Here is a 23,531-nt window from a genome sequence, read left to right as displayed (position 1 = left end):
ATAAAAACAAGGTAACAATAGCAGGCAAACAAAAACAGGAAAAACATGTGACCCTCACATTTCTTATCAAGTACAGAGGGGTGACGGAGAAGGTGATGGCACCCCACTCCAGTACTCTTGCCTGGAAAAATCCCATGGGCGGAGGAGCCTGGTGGGCTGCAGTCCATGGGGTCGCTAAGAGTCGGACACGACTGAGCGACTTCACTTTCACTTTTCACTTTCATGCATTGGAAAGGAAATGGCAACCCATTCCAGTATTCTTGCCTGGAGAATCCCAGGGACAGGGGAGCCTGGCAGGCTGCCGTCTATGGGGTCGCACAGAGTCAGACACGACTAAAGCGACTTAGCAGCAGCAGCAGCAACAGAGGGGTGACAGAGGATAAGACGGTTGGATGGCATCACTGACTCAATGGACATGAGTTTGAGCAAACTCCGGGAGACAGTGAGGACAGGGAAGTCTGGCATGTTGCAGTCCGTAGAGTCTCAAAGAGTCAGACGTGCCTTACCAACTGAACAACATTCTCAGAAGGTGAACAGGACAACTGGCTCAATGGACCTGGGTAAAAGAACCAGGTCCTAACACAGAGGATTCTACTGCAAAAGAGAAGTATTTAAATCAGAAGCTGCAGTAGAACACAGAACACAAAAAGGAAATGAAGAAGGAGCAGTATAGTCAGGCATATAATCAAGAATTAAGCAGAATAAAAATTAGTGAGCCGAAAAAGAACCAAGGACTTAGAACATGGAGATAAAGCAAAACAAAGTTGGACCTGTATTCTTAGAATTACATTCCACCCAAGTCAGTAACACAATTTCCTAATGAACCAAGTCTATGTTGTGGACAATCCACACCTGACATATTTTCTATACATACCAACAAGCAGAATGTATGAAATGTATGAAAACTATGATAATGGAGGTAATATGAACTTATGTATTAGCTATACCAAAAAAGTATGAATTACATTTATGTTTTTCAACAAGTAATCTTTAAAATGCTGACCAACTGAATTATAAGTGAGAAAAATCAGATTCTACATAGCCCCTGTGCTTCTTCAACCGAAATGAACTCTATACTTAAACTACAACTAGGTGTAGGATAGGGCAGGGAAAAAAGAAATCGGAGAAGAGGAACAAGTGAGCAAGAATTGGTCTCTATGTATGCATGTGTGTTTCTTTCTTTGAAATAGTGATCCTGTTTTTCCCAAGAACACATTTTCAGTCTTTTCTCCTTACGCCCACCAGATACACAATCTGAAAAAACAAATATCTAAATGAATGCCAAGATATTGTATCCACTGCCTTTCTCCATTTGATTCCCCACAAAAATCAATGGACATCACATGGAAGTAAGTGGCTTAATATTCCTTTAGAATTCCTTTAGAACATTCCTATGCCACTGCTACTTTTCCAACTAGTTCCTAGAACTCTAACCTAATCCCTTATCTTCTAAACTCCACAGATACACAACCTAATCCATCTTCTAAATTCCAAATGAAGATTGCTCATTCCTAACCCTGGGCTTACATTAAACTGAACACAGTGTTACTTTTATTTGTATATTTAAAATTTTCCCATAACTGAAAAGTAAGCCAGACACTTTTCTGTTAAATCTCTTGTTAACACGATGAAAATGTCTCTATTACTCTCCTGGTTGAAGGTAAAGAATGAATTCTCATAATTATATCCTGTTGCTTTCTTGGTATGCTGCTACACATCACCCACTCTTTAAACAAGGAAAGGAAATATTGCCACCCTCACCTTCCTGGAAGAAGGGGGAGGGTATCAGAAATCAAGTTGAAAATAATTTTAAAACTCAAAGTAATTTTCTATCACAGAGAGCTTTTTAAGTTTGAGTAAACATAGACTTGCAAGCAAAGATGGGCAATAATAAAGGACAGAAATGGTATGGACCTAACAGAGCAGAAGATATTAAGAAGAGGTGACAAGCACACACAGAAAAACTATACAAAAAAGATCTTAATGATACAGATAACCACGATGGTGTTATCACTCACCTAGAGCCAAACATCCTGGAGTGCAAAGTCAAGTCGGCCTTAGGAAGCATCACTACAAACAAAGCTAGCGGAGGTGATGAAATTCCAGTTAAGCTATTCCAAATCCTAAAAGATGATGCTGTGAAAGTGCTGCACTCAATATGCCAGCAAATTTGGAAAACTCAGCAGTGGCCACAGGACCAGAAAAGGTGTTTTCATTCCAATCCCAAAGAAAGTCAGTGCCAGAGAATGTACAAACTATCACACAATTGCACTCATCTCACATGCCAGCAAAGTAATGCTCAAAATTCTCCAAGCTAGGCTTCAACACAATACTTGAACCGAGAACTTCTAGATGTTCAAGCTGGATTTAGAAAAGGCAGAAGAACCAGAGATCAAATTGCCAACAATCGCTGGATCATAGAAAAAGCAAGAGAATTTCAGAAAAACATCTACTTCTGCTTCACTGATTATGCTAAAGCCTTTGACTGTGTGGATCACAACAAACTGTGGGAAATTCTTCAAGAGATGGGAATACCAGACCACCTGACCTGCCTCCTGAGAAACCTGTATGCAGGTCAAGAAGCAACAGTTTAGAACCAGACACGGAACAAATTGAGACTGGTTCCAAATTGGGAAAGGAGTATGTCAAGGCTGTATATTGTTACCCTGCTTATTTAACTTATATGCAGAGTACATCATGTGAAATGCTGGGCTGGATGAAGCACAAGCTGGAATCAAGATTGCTGGGAGAGATAGCAATAATTTCAGATATGCAGATTACATCATACTTATGCAATGGCACCCGACTCCAGTACTCTTGCCTAGAAAATCCCATGGATGGAGGAGCCTGGTAGGCTGCAGTCCATGGGGTTGCTAAGAATCAGACATGACTGAACGACTTCACTTTCACTTTTCACTTTCATGCATTGGAGAAGGAAATGGCAACCCCTCCAGTGTTCTTGCTTGGAGAATCCCAGGGACGGGGGAGCCTGGTGGGCTGCCGTCTATGGGGTCACACAGAGTTGGACATGACTGAAGTGACTTAGCAGCATGGCAGAAAGCGAAGAAGAACTAAAGCGCCTCTTAATGAAGGTGAAAGAAAAGAGTGAAAATGCTGGCTTAAAACCCAACATTCAGAAAACTAAGATCATGGCATCTAGTCCCATCACTTCCTGGCAAATAGAGAAGGAAACAATGTAAACAGTGACAGATTTTATTTTTCTTGAGCTCCAAAATCACTGCAGATGGTGACTGCAGCCATTAAATTAAAAGACACTTGCTCCTTGGAAGAAAAGCTATACCCAATCTAGACAGCATATTAAAAAGCAGAGACATTACTTTGCCAACAAAGATCCGTCTAGTCAAAGCTATGGTTTTTCCAGTTGTTATGTATGGATGTGAGAGTGGACCATAAAGAAGGCTGAATATTGAAGAATTACTGCTTTTGAACTATGGTGTGGGAGAAGACTCTTGAGAGTCCTTTGGACTGCAAGAACCAGTCAGTCCTAAAGGAAATCAATCCTGAATATTCATGGGAAGGACTGATGCTGAAGCTCCAATACTTTGGCCCACCTGATGCAAAGAGCTGACTCATTAGAAAAGACTGATGCTGGGAAAGACTGAAAGCAAGAGAAGAGGATGACAGAGGACAAGATGGTTGGATGGCATCTCAGACTCAATGAGTTTGAGCAAGCTCTGGGAGATGGTGAAGGACAGAGAAGCCTGGCAGGCTGCAGTCCATGGGGTCACAAAGAGTCTGACATGACTGAGCAACTGAACAGCAACAAAATATAGACTTACACATAGAAACTTCTTTCAAAACTGAAAGACTGAAGCCAACAGTGAAAAATTCCAAGGTTGTAAACATGAGCTTTATAAAATCATTTTAAACTAAAACTGGGCATTTGTACACACACACACACAAATTTGGTTTTACCTGTGTCTAACCATAACACCTTAAATAAGCACTGGGTCTAATCAGCTTCTATGAAAGAACTGTTTAGCCAATTCATTCTACCTATGAGCAATACCTGGTAAAAACAGGAAAATATATTATTATATTTTTGCTTTCAAGTTATATAAACAACGCCTACGGTTCTACACATTACTCCGGAACCTACAATATGATCACTGTGAGAACACTTCTTCCAAGATTTCTTAGATGTGTCAATGGGTGGAAGACGGCATGGCTCATCAAGGACAGACACTCACTCAAGGTACCTTGATCACCACTTTCCCTGGTCTGGCATAACTGTTCTACGTTCTCTCGGCTGCGACTGTTCCTTCCCACCTTGACCTTTGCCATATCCTCACCCTGTATAGGAACTCTGTTCTGCTTCCTATCAGAACGCAAGAGCCAGTTCTGTTTCTTCCAGACCCAGGGCTTCAACAAAGGCCTACTTATTTTTAGGTGTTCGCTGTGAAAAGACCGGGTCTCGAGAAGATACCTGGCGATAGAGGTTTGGAGCCCACGAGGGTTCCGAGAAGACTCAAGAAAGCCAGCCTAACGTAGAGGTCCCCGTGACCGCCAGTGGACACAGAATGGCCTCATCGTCCATGGGCCCCGTCCAGGAGAGGTGCTGGCGGGAAGGCAGGTGATTCCGTGCCGCGCCGACTTCTCGGCAAGCACGGCCGACAGCGGCTCCCGGGCGCTTCCCTGACACCACCAAGGAAATGCCCGCAGGCGTGGCGGTTGCCCCCTCACGGCAGAGCAGGAGGGACGGGACTCACCCTGCGGCTCCGGCCGGGGCCCCGAGGGCGGCAGCGGCGGCTCCTGGTGCTGCAGCGGGGAGGTGGAGGCAGAGGCCGAGGCCGACGTGATGAGGAGCCTCTGGAAGCGGTTGGGCGGGCGGCAGGGCACCTCCAGGCCGGCCGCCAGCTTGGCCTTGTTGGCGCTGGTGAGCCTCTTGAGGTGCACGAGCAGCTGCGGCTGGTCGCGGCGGAAGTGCGGGCTGTGGAAGTGGTGGAGCGGCCCGTCGCCGGCCGGCCCGCCGCCCCCAGGCCCCGGCCCGGGCCCCGCCGCGCCCGGCCCGCCCAGCACCACCTTGCGGAAGCCGTAGAGGTTGAGCTGGCGGATGAAGCTGGTGAAGTTGGTGGTTTTGAAGAGCTCGGGCTCGGCCCCGGCGCCCCCGACGCCGCCACCGCCGCCGGCGCCCCCGGCCCCCGCCCCGGGCGGGCTGAGCAGCTCGGCCTCGAAGAGCGGCTGGTCGATGAGCAGCCCCTCACCACGGCCGTCCCAGCGGATCGAGCGGTACCGGGGACTGTTCACCAGCCGCCACAGCTTGGCGGGGAAGTTGTTGGGGTTGATGGGGGTGGAGAGCAGCGCCTCCTCCATCGCCCCGCCCGGGCCCTGGGCCTCGCCCCGCCGAGCCTGGCTCTCCCACCCCGTTCTCGATCTCCCCCCTCCCCCCTCCGCGGCCTTCGCTCCGCCCTGCCCCCTCCAACCAGCACCCCGCCGCCGCGGACCCGGGGACCGTTGGCGCACGAGCCCCCCGCGGCGCCTGCCAGCGCGGCCAATGGGGCCTCGAGTTGCCGCTGCGCGGCTGCACTTGGCGCGAGCCGACCCGCCCCTTACACCCGGGCCACGTGCACCACGGAGAAGGCACGCTTGCTCGGCGGCCTCGAGAGGGAGCCGGAGGCGCTGGGGCCCGGGGCCCGCGGGCCGGTGTCGCGTACTGCAGAGAGATCCTCTGGGGTATCCGCGGCGGAATGCGGAGACCTGTGTACTTCACCGCTACCGGCAGCGGGGCTGTGGGGCTTTAGAATTCAGGAAGTGTGAAGTGGGTGATAACAAATCCGGGCATTCTCAAAAACACATTCTATGCTCTTATTAGTCCTAACAGTTGAATTGATTGTCTCTCCAAATAAAAATGGCGATACCCTGAGTGCACAAATTGAAAAGAGTGGCATTTTATCTGTTCTGAAATATACTCTCTTCAGCCAGTGCTTTGCTCAAGACCATTTACCCAAGGTGGAAAGAAAACAGGAGCCTATGAGGAGGGAACCGGGCAAAGATAAGTATAATCCTGTGTGACTGATCAACCAGCTGGTGAACTTTTAGACAAAGAGAAATAAAGCTTACATCAGACGGAACCAAATTCAATAGGATCCATAAGGATAACGGCCTATCTGATCAATAAATGACAATACAGCAGGAGCTGTGCTGATAAAAAAGAGAGGGCCATTTTAAACATGGAAATAGCTGGGAGATAGGGGAGTAATGTTTCAGTCCTTTCTCAGGGTGAAAAGAAAAAAATGAGTGTTAAGTTTTCTTAGAAGTTAAAAATGAAGAAAAAGACCCAACAAAGCAGCACTAATATAGAGATTTTATTTAAATTGTATTGAGTTTTTACAGCACATTGCATGTTTGTCACAACGCAACTGCACAGTTTGGATTTTTGGCCACATCATGTCACTTACACCCACAAGAGCTCTGAAAGGAGTATTTGATGAATACATCTGAGCCAAGAGCCCAGAGTCTCTCTCCAAGGCCATGCAGTATGTTCATTGATGGGACAGTCCCTCAAAACAGCCATTCAAAGTAGACAGATACAGTCTCCTCAAATGTCACCAATCGAAGTGCAATGAAAGTCGAGTTAATTAAAAAGCCACTCACAACTGGCAGTAAATTGTAATGACTGAGAAAATGCTTATTTTACGTATTGGAGACAAGGAATAGTTTGTTACTTTTTCAATGAATTCAGGAATTTCCCAGACACAAATTCTCCATTATTCAACTCCATTTAAACGAAAAAAAGTTCTGCTAGACTGACCTAGATACACCAAAACTTTTTAGGTTACATCCATGGCAAGTATAAAAAGCACAGATGCTTCTCTGTAGGGCTGAAGAAAAGGTCAGGACAAATAACAGTTCTTGTTCTAAATGCAGATCCTAAGTATTTTCAAAGGAAAAACTTTTTTTCCAGGAAGCAACATGAACAAGTAGCAGTTAGACAGCTACCATCGTTTTAAAACAGGCTGAGCCTAAGTGTAATTTACCTTTTCTACACCAATGAATCAAGGAAAACGTATAAGGAAATCCTAGTGGTTTCATTATAAGTCAAGGAGACTGTATCTGTCCTAACCACTGCACATGGCTAATATCACTGTATCTTTTGGTTAAGTGCCACTGGTACGTATTAAGATGAAAACAAACAAAACACAAACAATGTTTGGTCCAAATGGACACATTTTTTCTCCCAATTTTGGTATCAAGGCTTTATTCTCTTCTGTTTGGGTTCCATTGTTAAGTGCACAGAAATAGACAGCAGCATTTGTACTGAAACCCTCACATACCAAACAGCGTATTCTAGGAGGTAAAAACCAAACGCAAAATTCTACCCTCAACATGTCAAGTGTTCAGGATAAGAAGCAGTGTGACCCAGAGGAGGCAGCAGCCAAGGGAAAGACAACATGTGGGAAGTGGGCAATGGAACAAAGACCCCCCCCCCCCCAAAAAAAAAACCATTGTTTTATTTTCATGCCAGGAGAGGATCAAGGTGTAGCTCCTGTGTTAGCACCAGGACAACTAGGAAAAGTCAGGTGCAAAGGGTAGGGCACAATCAGCAAATATTTCACAAGGATAATTTCTGCTTTTCCCTTCTCATTCTTCACAGTGCTTACCTCCAGAGCTGCCACTGAGTAACAAAGACTACTGCCTTCACAGCTCCAAATAACTGATGTCTGCCAGAACTGAACATCAGCAGAGTTTTCTCTGCTCCCGAAAAGGTCTGTCTCACTCCCTAAAACTGTGCCCCTAAACTGAATGTTCACTGATGCTGGCTGATGAGCCAAGTGAAAAATACAGCAAAACCTCCACTAGCTGGACTGGTCTTTAAAACCAAACTCCACAGAAAGACAGAACTAATGCAACTAGAGGGAGTGCCTCTAAAGACTGAGCCTTCATGCACAGACACAGAGCACAGAGGTACAGGGTATAGTTCATTTCAAATAGGATAGGAATTCCTATCTTATATACTATAATCCGCTTTTTTCAAGGTGGAGGAGAGATGGATCTGGTTATCACTTGGAGTTTGGTTATACATATGCCTTTCTATTGCTGTTTAGGGCACGCATCACCAGGCAATATCTATGAAATCATCATCCTGTGACCCCAGGAGAAAGAAACTGGAGTCACCAACTCAACATTAAGCTTCCAGACTCTGGATCTGGATCAGGACCATTACCCCCAAGGTGAGGGTCTCACCAGGAGAGGACTCCTGCCAGATTTGGAATTCCTCTGCTCCAGTCTCATGGTACCAAGGAGGATTTCTCAAGACTGTATCTTTGAGCTCTGTGATTTCATGAGCCACACCAAGGAACCTTCAAAAACTACACCTGAAGCACATCCTCCCTTCAAACCTGCTAAAACTGGACAGGTCTTCTCCTCTGGCATTCAACTGGAAGCTGTAGCAATGGGTTTCTTCAGATGTTGGCTCATAAGTTCCCTGGCCCGAGATACTTGGATATGTTCGTAACATGAGTTACAGACGAGAACTGGGTCATAGAGTTGTTGATCAGGAATGGGCAACTTCAGGTGGCAGCAGCCAGCACAAAATACATTTCCACAATTTCTGCCAAAGCACGAAGAAGGAAGAGTTCATCAGAGATGCCGACATACTGAGAATGAATCGTACTCTAAAAGGCCTTACATGAGTAAATAGAAAGAAAAGTTGGGAAAAAACAAAACTAGTTCCTATAAACGTATCTCCGTTATCAGATTAACTCAATTTAGTTCGTATCTACGTCCCTCTCTATGGCTTTACAAGCCCTACTGAATCACACAAAACATGTTACCTGCAATGGTGTCTGCGTTTGGCCAACCAGAATTCACAGTCACAATTATAGCAATGTGATGCCATGTGGTCTGGAACCCAGCGAGTCACCTAACAGAGGGCAAAAGGAAAAATTCCAGCAACACTGTAGCAAGGAAAGCATCCTGGAAGAAAAGGACAAGGTCTAGGTGGCTACTACTTGCCTACAGAGAGTCAACAGGGGGAGAACATGTCACTCATCTCTGAAAATTATGAAAACTCCCTACGTTGCAGAAGGACCCACCACGTATTTGCCTGGACATACCTCAGTCTCTTTCTTATCAACAGGTTCCCAGCTTGCTTCTGAAAGGCAGTCATCACTGTGATCAGAGCCAAAATCTTCTGTATCACTGCCATCTGACTCCTTCAAACACGTCTAAAGAAAAAGCCAAGGCATTACCACCATCACCTTCATCATCTCTAACATTTATTGTTCACTATGTGTCAGGCACTGTTTCTAAGTACATCACATGCAGGCTGCTAACTCACTTCAGTTGTGTCCAACTCTGTGCAATCCCATAGATGGAAGCCCACCAGGCTCCCCCATCCCTGGGATTCTCCAGGCAAGAGTACTGGAGTGGGTTGCCATTTCCTTCTCCAATGCATAAAAGTGAAAAGTGAAAGTGAAGTCGCTCAGTCGTGTCCGACTCTTAGCGACCCCATGGACTGCAGCCTACCAGGACTGCTGCTGCCCATGGGATTTTCCAGGCAAGAGTACTGGAGTGGGGTGCCATTGCCTTCTCCGATCACATGCAGGAACTTATTTAATTCCTGACAATCTTATAAATGTATGCTATTATTATCACCACTTTTACAAATAAGGAAATTAAGCCACAGAGAGAATTAAGAGCTGATAGGCAGTAAATGTGGGATTTGGACCTAGCATTCTGGCTTCAGACCCATGCTCTTAACCAACATGCTGCATCACAGTATGGAAAGAATATTTCTCCTTGTTACATTCTAAAACCAGGAGTTCGCAAGCTCTGGCCCACAGGCCAAACTGGCCCACTGCCTGCTTCTGTAAGTCAGGTTTCTCTGGAAGACAGCCACACTCAATTCATTAACACATGGTCATTATGGCTGCTTCTGCGCTTTGACAGAAGAGCCTAGTAGCTGTAAAGAGACGATACGTCTCTCAGGGCCTAAATTATTTACTATCTGGCCCTTTACCAAACAAATCCACTGACTCCTGTTCTAAACCATCACTCTAAACAGTAAGAAAGAAGTTGTTAGCCCTGACCATCCCACCAGCAGAGAAGTACGCAGCAGGCAATTGGGAACGTTCTAGAGCTTCTTCCAAGAAGCTCCCTGAGGATTGCTGTGCCTCGTCGTCTCTCATCTAGCTTATTCCAAGAGGTCCTAACCAGCCTCCCTGGTTTTCAACTGCTTCATCCACTTGACACACTGGTGCTAGGGTAGTACTCTTTTTAGCACTCTTATTTTTTTTTTTTTGGAGGGGGACAAGCCATGCCCTTAGTTTCCTGACCAGGGATGTAATCCAGGCCCCCTGCACTAGGAACTCAGAATCTTAACCACTGGACCACCAGGGAAGTCCCTCTAGGGCAGTACTCTGATCCTACAACTCACTAGCCAAAACTTTTACTGCCCTGAAGGTAGAATCCACACAAAACGAGCTCTCAAGCTGAGCTTTCTAATCCCTTCCCACTTCCCAATGTCACCTCCCACCACACTACTAACTCCCTCCCTCACAGTCCCAGCACAAGTGTGCACGCATGCATGCACATGTGCAAACACATACACCTCTTTATTCAAGCTACACCCCTGGAATACCTCCATGCTTCTGGAAATGGGGTTCCTTTTTCACTGTCTATGTGGCTAAAAGTGACCCACCCTTCAGCACTCAGCTCAAGCACTATCTTCTTAGGAGAGCCTTCCCTGACCTTTGACTCCCCTAGGGCCCCTGATACCTGACGCTTCCGACCATCATGTCACTTAAGAACAGCCTTCTAATGGTGGGCTTGACTCTCCCAATAGACTGTGAGCTCCCTGAGAGCAGAGCAAGGTCTCTCATCCTACAGCCCACCCCCTAACTCAGTGGCACGCAGCAAGTACCCAGTGAATGGCTGTGGGGCGGGTGAAAGGCTGGATGGGGGCAGGCCGTGAGTACTTACAAAATCGTCCTCATAGTCCATGGGGGGCTCCGCTGGAGGGGCGCAGCAGTGGCGGATATCCAGCCTCATCTGAAGCTCACGCACCTGTCGGCGGAGCTGCTCCACCTCCTGCTTGTACCCCGCTTCGATCTGCCGTAACCTGTGCTGGATCACATCTGTGGGGAAGGGGAGTCCATCGTCGTCCAAGTAGAGAGGAGGCACTGGAGAAGGGCAGCTCAGGGCGACAGGCTTCGTGCTGGGGACCTGCTTTGGGTGACTGGACAGCCACATCCGGTTGTTTTTTCCACCTGGACCAGTACAGTGTCCATTGGAATGACTAGAACAGACCGGCGACTTCACCCCTTCTCTCTGAGCCCACTGGCCCCCAAAGCAGGGCCCCGGTGCCCGCGTCTGCTTACTGCTCGCCCTCTTGCTACAACAGCCGTAGGAAAGCAGCCGTCGAGGGGTGGTCTCCCCACTGGGGAGTGAAGTCACCATCCCATGGAAGCTGTCCCAGTTGGACCCTAAGAAAGAGAACTCACTGATCTGGCTCTGAGAAATCGGCTTTCGGGCCAATTCCAATGGCACTTTTCCCAAGCGGGGGTTCTCCAGTAACTGCCCGTTCCTATGATTCCCTCTCTTGCCTGTGTCTTCCTCCCCGTGAATCGTATCTAGCACAGAACTAGGCGGCTCCTGGTGGGCGACACTTGCTGCAGACCCCGGAGGGTCCTGGTTGGGAACGTCAGCACTGGGGTTTGGAGGAGTTTGGCAGGTAGCACTCGGTGGGTTGCAGAGGGTGCCCAGACCATGATCTGGGGCACGTCTGGAGGGCATGCCCAGCAGACAGTCCAGCTGGGCCTGCTGGAGGGCACCTGGGAGGGGGTTCTGGGAGGACTCAGGAAAGTCACCGGTTCCTTCACGCTTGTCCGAGACGACTTTAGAGAGTATGTGGATAGCTGCTTTTTCAGGACAGCGTTCAGGTGGCTCCTCTGTGCCATCCGAAGTCCTATCCAGCTCGTCCTGGGCAGGAGGGCCTGGAGCTGGGGCCTGAGTCTCTGCGAGGGCTTTGGTCTCAGGCTCAGAAGTGCTGCTCTTCGTTTCCTGGGGCACTGTGGCACCGAGCGGTTTGTAACCTGGAGAACCATTTCTGTGACTCTTGAAAGGTTTATTGCTCAAGTAGTCTTTCTGGCTGCTGGGCAGCGAGGGAGGACCCGCCATCTCCCCTATAGCCTGCTGGGGACCTCCGGCCCCAGACTCCACGAAGGCGGTCTGCGATGCCTCAGGATTGCCATGCCAGGGCTCCAGGCCTGCTCTGGCCTCCTGACAGTGGTTATTCAGGTTGGGGTCACTGGATGTGCGCGTCAGGGGGCTGCTTGTGTCACAGGCAGAAAGAAGATCATCCATAGATCTCGTTTTAGGTAATCTGCAAAGACAACACACCACCTCCAGGTCAGGAACTGAGAGCTACCTCCAACAGACAAAATTGGGTCACCAAAGCAATCAAAGCCAGAGTTCACAAAAAATAACATTTAAGATTACAAATAACCAATGTTCAAGTTTCCCTGGCAGTCCGGTGGTTAAGAATCTGCCTGTCAAGACAGGTCACAGGTTCAATCCCTCATCCAGGAAGAGCCCACATGCCGTTTGCCCAGAGCCTGTGCTCTGCAACAAGACAAGCCACTGGAGCGATAGGAAGCCCCTCTGCAGCTGAAAAAATAAAATACATAAATCAATCTTTAAAGAAAGATACAAATAGCCAATGCTCACTGCAAAAGTCTGTTCTGGGGCTTCCCTGGCAGTGGTTAAGGTGCTACACTTCCACTGCCGGAGGTGCAGGTTCGATCCTTGGTCTGGGAGCTAAGATTCTGCATGCCACACAGCATGGCCACAAAAAAGTAAAGAGTCTGCTCTGCAAAAGTGGAGGACTTGAACCCCCTCCTCAGGAACCCAACCCAGGGTCTGCCCTCAGTTTTCATCAGTCTTTCCTCACAGTCTCCCTTGAATCCTCAACCACTCCCATAACCTCAGCTGCCTTATAAGCTGATGCCTTCCAATCTACCCTTCCAGCCAGGAATACAACTCGGCCTCAAACCTTACATGCAACCGCCCCTATTACACACAGCAAGACAGAAAGATGGTAGGTCCTGGAGTTGGATGATACCAGTTCTGACACTGATTATAGATACATGACTCAAGTGAGCTATTTAACCTCTCAGACATTTGGTTTCTCTTCTCTATAAAATGACGATAAATTACCTTGCCGAGATGCTATGAGGACTCAAAGTATAGGCAACCAACCACAAACTTATTAAGGCTTCACTCATGACCTCATTTTTATAACCTTCCTTATTATAAATTATCCCTCCATCACAGCAGGGACCAGCATGGCTTTTTACAACCATTTAGCAGCAGCGTACGCCTCTGAGGCCCAAGTCACCATGGCAACTTCCCCAGTATACAGTTCTAGAGACATCCGTGTACACCAAATGGGCAACCAACATTTTCAAGAATGACTGCCCTCAGCCTGCATAGGAGGGGAGTCTGCAGGAGAACGAGTGAATACATGTATATGCATGGCTGGGTCCCTATGCTGTCCACCTGAAGCTGTCACAACAGTGTTAATCGGCTATACTCCAATATAAAATAAAACGCTGAGGGAAAAAAGAATGACCACCCTAATTCTTAATACAGTTCTATAAAGTGTTCAGAGCAACACAACTGAGGAAACTTTGCCAAGAAACTGGAGAATTTGCTGGACTTTCTTTTTCAGAGGCCTCACTCAGCCAAGCCCACACTGAAAAATCCTTCAAACACAGTTACAATAGAGCTGATTTTTTTTTTAAGTGTTTGGTTTTTTAAAATTATTAGTACTTCTATAAAATTACTCGTGTTTGATTTTACTATGTGATCGATTTTGATTGCTGTGTGTCGGTGTGGTTAACAGATTCCAAGAAGGCAATAACATTATGATCATAGCCTCTGGAGTCCCATAGTCCAAGCTTGAATCTCAGCTTGGCAACTTTTTAGTTTTTTTGTTTTATTTTTTATTATGAAACTTTCAAACACACAAAAGTAGTAGAAAGTATGAAGAATTCCAATGTACTCTTGAGCCAGACTCAACAATAGCAACAGCCTGCTGTTCTCCACAGCTGAGTCCTGTGTGCACCAAAGGTCTAATTAACAATGAGGGGAGCAAGAACGATGTCTGAGGAGTTTGGAACCACGAGAGAACTTATGCAGCAAATGTGGTCACAGACAGCTACGCACAGAGGACAGAATCTGAGCTGGGGATGGAAGAATGTGTTGGACTTTAATGGAGAAGAGGAAAGAAAGCAGGATGTTTTTGATCTAGGGGAAGGTAGAACCGAAGGTGAGTCAGGTCAGCTGTGAGAGAAACCATTTCCTTTAAAACCCTTATCCATGAAATCCAACTCCACCTTGAACTGCCTACAGCACACCTTCTCTTTGTTGTCAAGATATTTCAGTCCCAACCTGCATGTATCTCTTCCATCTCTCCGAACTGACTCATCTTCTCAGCTTTACAGTGTCTACGTGCAGGCGTGCTCAGTCGCTCAGTCGTGTCCAACTCTTTGTGATCCCATGACTGTAACCCGCGAAGCCCCTCTGTCCATGGAATTTTCCAGGCAAAAATACTGGAGTGGGTTGTTATTTCCATCTCCAGAGGATCTTCCTGACCCAGGGATCAAACCCACATCTCCCGCATTGCAGGCAGATTCTTTACCACTGAGCCACCTGGGAAGCCCCTCAGTTTCTACAGATGGTACTAATATCCTCCTGGTTTCTAAGCTCAGAGATTTGGGACCTGACTTTGGTCTCTTAACTCTTCACTTCCACCTTCCAACATTCAGTCAACACCACAGACTGCTAATGACTTCTCAATAACATCTGAATTTAATTCTTTCTCTTCCCTTCATATCTGAATTACAACAGTCCTCGCTGGCCTCCGTGCTTCCAACTACCCTGCTCACTGGTTAATTCTTGAAAAATCCCTTTGTCACTAGGTCACAATGACTTACTACTGACACCTGAATCAAAATAAATTCCTCAGTATAAAAGCCCTCAAGGAACTATCCTGTTTATTTCTTTCTATTCTTCAAAATACCCCTTCCCAGGGATTCTCTGCTGGTCCAGTGGTTCAGAATCCACCTTCCCATGCAGGGGACTCGGGTTCGATCCCTGCTCAGGAAACTAAGATAAGCACGCACATGCCCCGGGGCAACTAGGCACTGCGACTACTGGGCCCACGCCTCCACCAGAGGGAAGCCTGCGCACTGCAACGAAAACCTCCCCTCCTGCTGAAACTAAGACCCAACACCCAGCCAGAGGTAAAGAAATAAATATTGTTTTTAAAATGCCCCTTTCCAATCCCTGCCAGCTCCAGCTCCAAAGAGGTGGTGCTTCTTTTTAAAAGAAATTCTCTCTCATGTATCCTATTCTTTTGGACCCCTCTCTACTAACCTTGTTACCAAGCTTATAACTCCCTTTATTCCATTCACTTGTTCATTTAAGCATTTACTAAAGCACCTATTATGTTCTAGGCCCTGAGCCAGGTACAAGGGACACTAAAAAGCCATGGTTCCTGGGACTTCCCTGGTGGTCCCGGGGCTAAGACTCTGTGCTGCCAATGCTGGGGCCCTGGGTTCAAATCCTGGTCAAGGAATTAGATCCCACATGCTGCAACTAAGACCAGATGTAGGCAAATAAATAAATATGAAAATAAATAAAAGAAAATAAACTTAAACCAAAAAAAAAGCCATGGTTCCTGCTTGGTCATCCTCAAAAACCTCTGCATTAACAGTCACCAAATGACCCATTTCTTTTTTCTTTTTTTTTTAGTTCTACCAGTTTATTGCTACCAACCCGTGACCCTCCACCCTCATGCACACATGCTCAGTCATGTAACCCCATGGACTGCAGCCAGCCAGGCTCCTCTGTCCATGGACTTTTCCAGGCAAGAATACTGGAGTGGGTTGCCATTTCCTTCTCCACAAATGACCCATTTCTTACTTCCCATTTCTCTAATGGCTTCGAACAAGACACATTCTATTTACCAACTTAGATGCTAATTTAGAACTGTCCTCCAGCTGTCCTATGCCTTATCTCACAGTTTTTAAAAAGTATCTTAAGTAGGATCAATATCTGCTATGTCTTTCGTACAGCATGTAAAACTTAGTACAGTCCTAGGCAGCTTGTAGGTATTTAAAAAACATTTATTGATTTGAAAAATTAGATATTGATTTAAGGCAGTGGTTGTTAAATGGGTCACAGAATGTGCTGAGAATCTGATAAAAAGTTATGGCCCCTCTCCTAGAAAAGGAAACTTATGAACTGGTACCCCATTCTAAATAGTTCACAGAATATCACAGAATTCCTGAAGCCTATCCATAGGCCCTTGACAATGGACTCAGTTCCAAAGACCTAAAATTTATAGCTTAGGAGGTTGGGGGTTTTGCTTTCCTTTATAATATTCAACCAATTATATTAAGTTATATTTTAATTTTAAAAACCTTCCACCAATAAACAAAGATCAAAATTTGAAATGCACATATCCTTTGAACCCAGTATTTTCATTTCTAAGCATGTATCTGGCAGAAACACTAGCATAAATGCAAAGTATACGGTAAGACTACTGTGTACAAAAATGGTTTAGAGGGTAAATATTGTGTGTGTGTGCGCGTGTACATGCACTCAATCATATCTGATTCTGTGACCCCATGGACTGTGGCCCACCAGGTTCCTCTGTCCATAGAGTTTTCCAGGCAAGAATACTGGAGTGGGTTGCCATTTCCTTCTCCAAGGGATCTTCCCCACCCAGGGATCGAACCCATGTCTCTTGCACCTCCTGCACTAGCACGCAGGTTCTCTACTAGCTGAGCCACGGGGGAAGCAAATATTGTGTATATTGTACCAAAAACTTTTTAAATATATGTTAAGTAAAACACCCCCTATAATGATCAAAAAATGGAAATCACTTAAATGATCAGTTGAAAATTGGTTATGTAAATTTCCATACACTCTACTTTTTGACTTATGCAGCCACTAAAAACAATAAAGCAGCTTTATATGTGCTTTCATTGGTTGACATCCTGATGCACAGTGGGGAAAACAATTTTCAGAACAATGTGAAAAATACGGTCATTGTATTTTAAAAAATGTTTTTATATGAAAGTGTGGATATGTCTGTGTAGAGATAAACATCTGGGAGGCACCAAAGTGGCAACAGTGAACACTGGAAGGACAAAGAGCAGGGGGGAGGACTGTCATTTTCTACTTTTATATTGTTTGGCTTAAAAAAAAAAAAGATATTATTCTTATAATTCAACCAATCTCCATTCTACTTCCCCCCAGATAGTCAGCCAGAATGTAACTTTAATTTTTATGTCTCCCTTTAAATTCTGAGGGAGTGATGTGAAGGCTGTTCCCCTTCAGGATACTCATTTCCCTGAGAGCCAGATGCTGCTGGGAGCTCTGGACACAGCAAAGGTTATTAGGGAGCTAGCATGCTCCACATCTCTTCTATCAGTTAATATAAATCAGGACCATTCCCACAAACCTTCCTGAAACAGTCCTTTTAGTTCTGTTCTCCTCTCCCCTGGGTGTGTCACAAAGGATGATGGCAGCTTGGAAAAAAGGTAACCACTCTTATCTTAAGAGAGGGCCTTGAGAACACACAGAGTGCCCTCCAAGCTAGCCAACAGCCCTGAGCCAAGTTTTGCCTTCAAATGACTCGAGAAGTTACTTCAAGTATTTCATAAAAGGAAGAAAACAGCATGTAGGCAAGGCACAAAGCAGCCAATGCCTTCGTAGCGGAGAGGGGAGAGAAGCCCCTCTTACCTGTCCAGAGAGCGGCCGGAGAACTCCTGGCTCTGAGTCACTGGGGAGAGGTAGAGGTCCATGCTCTCCTCCCCAAGTGTGCACGGAGATGACGCCGGCAGATACACGGCTGTCCAGAGGTGCAGGGCCCGGACATGACACACGGGATGCAGGACCTAGGGAAGCAGCCCCATATCAGGTTCTGTGAGATGTCTCAGGTCCCCCTTCCTTCCCAAGCCTCTGGGTCCTTGTTCTTCCCGCTGCCTCGGGACAGTGCCCCCCAGGCCCCCGAGATGCACCTGGGGGATAAGGGTCGGGACTCACCATTTCTGAGCCAGGCGTGTAGAGGAAGTTGTGGAAGTTCTTGTTGCCGGCTCGCAGGAGGGCCCACACGGAGCAGGTCCGCTTGTAGATGTTACGCTTCTCCCGCTCACAGGGGTTGTTGGCCAGGAAGGTGCCGTAGAGGCAGGAGTACGTGTGCTGCACCAGCTTCACCTAGACAGCAGGACAGTTGGCCCCGGGCCAGGCCGCCGGCCCCGCCCCCGCCCCAGCCTCGGCGTGCCACTTACCAGGAAGGCCTCGTTAAACTCAAACAGGCAGGGAAACTGCTTGAGCAGCTGGTGGACGGAGTCGAGCCACTGCAGGAAAACGGGGCACTGCTCGTTCTGGTCCTCTGCGTTCTCCTGGTGGCCGCAGCGGTCTCCAAACTTGTGCCCGAAATCCAGCCAGTCAGATTCCACCAACACCTGGAAACCCTGCAACCAAGATGGGGTTCGAGTAGAGGGCCTCTCTGGGAAGGCCGCGGTGCTCCCCGCCAGAGATGCCCAAAGCAGGGGGACTGGCAGCTTCAGAGAAGAACCGGCCCAAACCTGGAAGAGGACTCCAAGCCACCCATGTCCTCCAGGGAAAGATCCCCAGGCAGACCCAGGGGGTTCAGTACCTCCCCAAACTCCCCTCCTCCTGCTCTTTCCCGCCCAACCCTTCTCAATACCTCCAGCGTCCTGTAATACGGGTCCAGGAGAATCTTGGCCAGCGCGACGATCTGCGGCGTGCGGTCCCAGCCGTCCGAGCAGTGCACCAGCACGGGCCGGCCCTCCCGGTCCACCGTGTTCGCCACGAGCACCGCCGCCTTCAGCATCACCGACAGGTGCTGCAGCCACTTGGTGCTCTCCAGAGCCGACAACCAGCTACGCGAGGGCAGAGGTCACATCTGTCACTAAGGGGGCCGAGGCTGTAGCAGTCTCTCTGCCGGCCCCGGCCCCTACACCGTAACAAAGTCCTCTGCGAGAGTGGACGCCAAGAGGTCTAGCCCAGGGCCCTCCTGCCAAGACACCTCTAGCGAGATGGTAGGGAAGACAGAATGTCTGTCGGCTGGCAGACATCTAGCCAGCCGATCAACAGAGGATCTGGGAAGCATCACATGTGCTTCCAGCCACTTTGCCTCCCAGTTCTCTGTGTTCTTGGAGGACAACTAATTCAAACAAAAGGAACCCAGTGTCCTGTAGCCGCACCAAAGCATTGGCTGAGAAACGGAAGAAGCGTTCTTGGAACTGGCCCACCGCACCCAGGCCCCGGACGTCACAACTCCCATCTCCCCACCGGATCTTCCCAGCACAAGCAGCACGGGTAAGGGATGAAGCTCGAGGGCGGACAGAATCGGAGCTGGGCACACCTACTTGCTGGGATCCGGCATCTGGCTACACACAGCACGGAGGTACTGGAAGCTGTTCCGGATGGCGTGGATGTTGGCCATTCCCATGAACACAACCTCACAGTTGGGGTAGTACTCTGCACACACACAAGGAAAGTACAGCGTGAGGACATCCTGGAAACAGGCCTCCAGGACAGGAGTGGTCCCAGCGGGTGAAGCTCCCCTGGCAGGGCAGGCCGCTCCAGGCTGGAGCTCAGTGTAGCCTGGAAATCTAAATACCTTTTTATCTCTCAAGTGCCATATACTAACAGTGGGAACAACAACACAAATGACAATGATGCCTAAGTACGACTCCTAATGACCAGGGACAGTAAACCTCAACAAACAGCAGCTGCTCTGCGCCACGAACTTTATATGTGTAACCTCTAATCGTCCGACAACTTTGTGAGGGATGTTCCATCCCCATTTTGCACATGGGAAAAGAAAACTCAGAGAGATTAAGCAATTTTGGCACAGTCACAGCAAGTGAGTGGAGTCCTGATCCCAGGCCAGGTTTGTTTGGCTGCTTCCACGCACAGGCTGCCCCCGAGGCCCCTGCACCCAGGCTGGCTGCAGACGTGGGGTAACAGCAATACCTTCGCACTCACAACCGCCACCCTTGGCCCTGTTGGCCACCGCCGCCGTGTAGGATCGGGCATCCAGGATCAGCAGCTTCTGGGGGGCAGCCGTGCTGCTCTCTACTCCGGAACACGCCGTCAGGGAGGAATCTGCATACACACAGGGCAGGGGGAAGACCCTGGGTCAGTCAGCGCCCAGGAGCACCCTGCCCAGGCCACTGCCTTTCACAAGACCCCTCACACCACCACCCCTGCCTCCCGAAAGGCAGGAACCCAGACGCCCTGTATGTTGTCTGCTTCTTCTCCCTCTTGCCCTGGGGTCTCCCTGGGAGCTCAGGAGGCCAAGATGGGGGCCTACTCCCCAGGGGGCTAGCACCACCCACACCTTACCGAAGTCAGTGTCACATGCCTCGCTGGCCTCACTATTCCCGGTGCTGAGGGAGCCCCCACTGGTCCTTGGCCCTGGGTCCAGGGCACAGGCTTTAGCGATGGATGTGACCAAGTACTCGTCATCAGCATTGCGCCAGCCCCACCAGCTGATCTCGGGCTGGCTGCAGCGGGCAATGGCAGCTCCGTTGCGTAGGTGTCTGACAAAACAGAAGAAACGATCATGCCCTTGGTGTTCACAGCCCCCAGAGGCCTACCGCTGAGAGCTCAGGGGGCCAAGCCGAGATCTCCAGAGCCAGCGGGGACCACACGATCATCCAGCCCACAATAAGAGGCACCAAAAGCCCTTAACATCTCTTGAGAGCTTTACAGTGTACAAAGCATGGTCATATACATTTCTCAGATGTGCTGCGTATTCCCACGGTGACACTGACTCATCACGTCTACACAGCCCCTGCTCCAGATAGAAACCTCGAGCAGGAAAACAAGCCCGAGCCCAGAGCATGAGCAGCTCCAAACCTCCTGGCTGCAACCTGCCGCGCAAATGTTTTCTGGTGTAGAACCAGGCAATAAAGTTTCAGTTTTGGGAGTCATAGCCAGTCTCTGTTGCGTATTCTTATGTTTTATTTTTTAAAATAAAATTTTTAATTTTAAAATAAAAATGTAAAAATCATTCATAGCTCACAGGCTAAACATATAATACGCTATAGGCCGGTTTGGTTCACAGACCATGGTTTATCAACCCGTTTTAATGCAATATTTCTCACACACACACACACACACGTCCTCAAAAAGAGCAAAGAAAAAAAAAAGTGAATAAATTTCTCAAAAGCCTCATCCTTAGGAGAAAACAACAACTAAAGCAGCTTTTCTTATAAAATTATTCCACAGCCACTTTCTGAAGAGTGTCAGTTCCCAGTTAACCACACTACCGCAGACCTCCACCTCTGACTTTCCTCACTGCACCAAGAACGTCTCACTGATGCCTCGGTCCCCACTGCCTCACCTATACACAACCACAGGGATCCGCTTCCAAGAGCGGAAGGAAGCCACATTCTCCAGCTCTTTATCTGTGATCCATACGGGAACCAGCAGCTTCTGGGGATAACTGGGGCACAACCTGCGGAAAGACCACAGCGGGTCATGGAGCTTGATTAGAGACCTGTGATCACAAGGTCCCCGGGGATGGCTCTATGGGGAGAGGGACCAGGAGCCCCCCCGCCCCCAGGGAGCCAGGAGCTGTGCCCACCCTGCTCTACCCACCCAGGGAGGAGGTCTGGGTCCAGAATGGGGTTTGGGTTCCCCGCCCCCCAGCCCTCTCACTTGTAGTTACTGTTGATGTGCGAGACCCTCCAGACATTCTGCAGGTCAAAGCCCATCCTCGCCAGCTCGGCCTCCTGCCGACATCGTACGTGCTCACCTGCAACACAGCCCCGCGCCTGTCAGCATCAAGGGCCCGGGGCCAAGAGTGGGGAGGAGCAGGAGATAAGGAGTGAGTGCCGCAGGCCTCACCTGGCTGACACAGGTGGGTGTGCTGGTCCTCCTCAGTCAGCCCCAGGCACCAGGCATGGTAGGCAAAGGCAAAGAGGTCCTCGGGCTTGGCAGGTCTCGCTGTGGCCCGGCTTAGCCGCGACAGCCACTCTTGGCACTGCTTGAACGTGGAGAAGTGGCACCTGCCAGGCAAGAAGCCATGAAGTGAGGCAAGAGGAGTGTGTGTGCAGGGGCCAGGAGGGCCAAAGACCCAGCCCTGGGAAGGTGTGGGGAGAGGAGACTGCAAAGCGGGAGCTAAGGCCTGAGGACCCCGGGGAGGACCAGGGACACTGGCCAACACCCCAGGGACGCTGTCATAGGGTGATAATTCTCTTCCCAAGAACTCCTGTTTGTGAGACATAAGAATCCCCTCTAGTGGAGCCTGACTGTTTCTCATATTAAATCCAAACGCTATCAAATCTGGCCCTGGGGGACTTCCCTGCCACCCAGTGTAGGAGGTGTGGGTTCGATCCCTGGTCAGAGAGCGAAGATCCCACATGCTTCATGGCCCAAGTGCAAAACATAAAAATGAAACCATATTGTAACAAAAATCAGCAAAGACTTTAAAAATAAAAAAAGTTTTAAAACTCTGGCCCTGGATGTCTGCTACCCCTTGTATTATCTCCCACAACTCCCCAGCACAAGCCTTCTGTCTCAGGGAGGAAGTCCTGTCTCCTGGTGTTTTCACTTCACTTAATGGTCTCCTCTCAGCCTAGCCATGTCCTCCAGATACTCTGAAGACAGCTGCAGGCCCACCTCTTCCTTTAGGCCTTCCCAGCCTAACCCATTCCACAGATCCCTTCCTCTGTTATTCTTAATGTGCTGGGAGTATTAAACAGTAAGTTTTCCCAGAGCCTACTTGAGCTGGAGGGTTTTGCACAAAAGAATGACATGGTCTGATTATAGAATCACTCTGGCTACTATAATGAGAGTAGATGAAGACCCTCTCCCAGAGATTAAGTCTTCCTTCCGCAACTAGACTTTAATCTCCCTGAAGGGAAGGGCAATGCGAATTCCTGTTCTGAATGCCAACAGTCCTAAGTGCACAGCAAGCTCGAAACTGGGCATCCTCCTCTTAAAAAGTTAATTTTTATTGGAGTATAATTGATTTACAATGCTGTTAGTTTCAGGTGTATAGCAAAGTGAATCAGTTATACATATATCCACTCTTTTTTAGATTCTATTCTCATATAGGTCATTACAGAGTATTTACTAGAGTTTCCTGTGCTGGAGAGTAGGTTATCAGTCTTATTATCCTTTTAATAATCCTTGGAGTCATCCCTCTTTCTCTCATAGCCAATCTGTCAGCAAACCCTGTCATCTCTACCTTCAAAATTCTGACTACTTCTCACCATTTTGTTTGCTACCAACCTGGACCAGCCATCATGACCTCCCACCTGGAGTAACTGCAACAGATTCTTAATTAGTCTCCCAGCTTCTGCCCTAGCTTTCACCCCCATCCTGCTTCCATCTCCTCTCAATACAGCAGCCAGAGTGATTCCATAATCAGACCACGTCATTCCTTTGTGCAAAACCCTCCAGTGGTTTTTTCACTTCCCTCAAGTAAAAGCCAATCATTACGACAGCCT

General features: G+C 48.3%; 2 protein-coding genes across 8 annotated transcripts in view; both read right to left on the bottom strand.

Moving 5' to 3' along the window:
• HSF5 (heat shock transcription factor 5) overlaps nucleotides 1-5,334 on the bottom strand; it is a 54,277-nt gene extending 48,943 nt beyond the window's left edge. Inside the window, exon 1 of the mRNA XM_055577507.1 lies at nucleotides 4,731-5,334. Within this exon, the coding sequence (XP_055433482.1) occupies nucleotides 4,731-5,334 (604 nt within the window). The remainder of the gene's footprint in view (nucleotides 1-4,730) is intronic.
• The window catches only part of MTMR4 (myotubularin related protein 4), a 34,465-nt gene that overhangs the window by 2,500 nt on the left and 8,434 nt on the right, over nucleotides 1-23,531 (bottom strand). For 6 of the 7 annotated variants that reach the window (XM_055577502.1, XM_055577505.1, XM_055577504.1 and 3 more), the window contains 14 exons: nucleotides 21,925-22,085; nucleotides 21,736-21,832; nucleotides 21,419-21,532; nucleotides 20,416-20,612; nucleotides 20,044-20,175; nucleotides 19,434-19,545; nucleotides 18,749-18,944; nucleotides 18,327-18,512; nucleotides 18,082-18,252; nucleotides 17,779-17,933; nucleotides 10,945-12,346; nucleotides 9,078-9,188; nucleotides 8,796-8,884; nucleotides 6,306-8,572 (listed from right to left, as the gene is read on the bottom strand). In XM_055577502.1, coding sequence (XP_055433477.1) covers nucleotides 8,395-8,572; nucleotides 8,796-8,884; nucleotides 9,078-9,188; nucleotides 10,945-12,346; nucleotides 17,779-17,933; nucleotides 18,082-18,252; nucleotides 18,327-18,512; nucleotides 18,749-18,944; nucleotides 19,434-19,545; nucleotides 20,044-20,175; nucleotides 20,416-20,612; nucleotides 21,419-21,532; nucleotides 21,736-21,832; nucleotides 21,925-22,085 — 3,301 coding nt within the window. In that variant the 3' untranslated portion in view covers nucleotides 6,306-8,394. Of the gene's footprint in view, nucleotides 1-6,305; nucleotides 8,573-8,795; nucleotides 8,885-9,077; nucleotides 9,189-10,944; nucleotides 12,347-17,778; nucleotides 17,934-18,081; nucleotides 18,253-18,326; nucleotides 18,513-18,748; nucleotides 18,945-19,433; nucleotides 19,546-20,043; nucleotides 20,176-20,415; nucleotides 20,613-21,418; nucleotides 21,533-21,735; nucleotides 21,833-21,924; nucleotides 22,086-23,531 lie in introns of those variants that run through there. The other variant, XM_055577501.1, reaches the window with a different exon arrangement.

Source organism: Bubalus kerabau, chromosome 4 (genome assembly GCF_029407905.1).
Source record: "Bubalus kerabau isolate K-KA32 ecotype Philippines breed swamp buffalo chromosome 4, PCC_UOA_SB_1v2, whole genome shotgun sequence".
NCBI lineage: Eukaryota > Metazoa > Chordata > Mammalia > Artiodactyla > Bovidae > Bubalus > Bubalus kerabau.
This window is presented reverse-complemented; position numbering and strand designations above follow the sequence as displayed.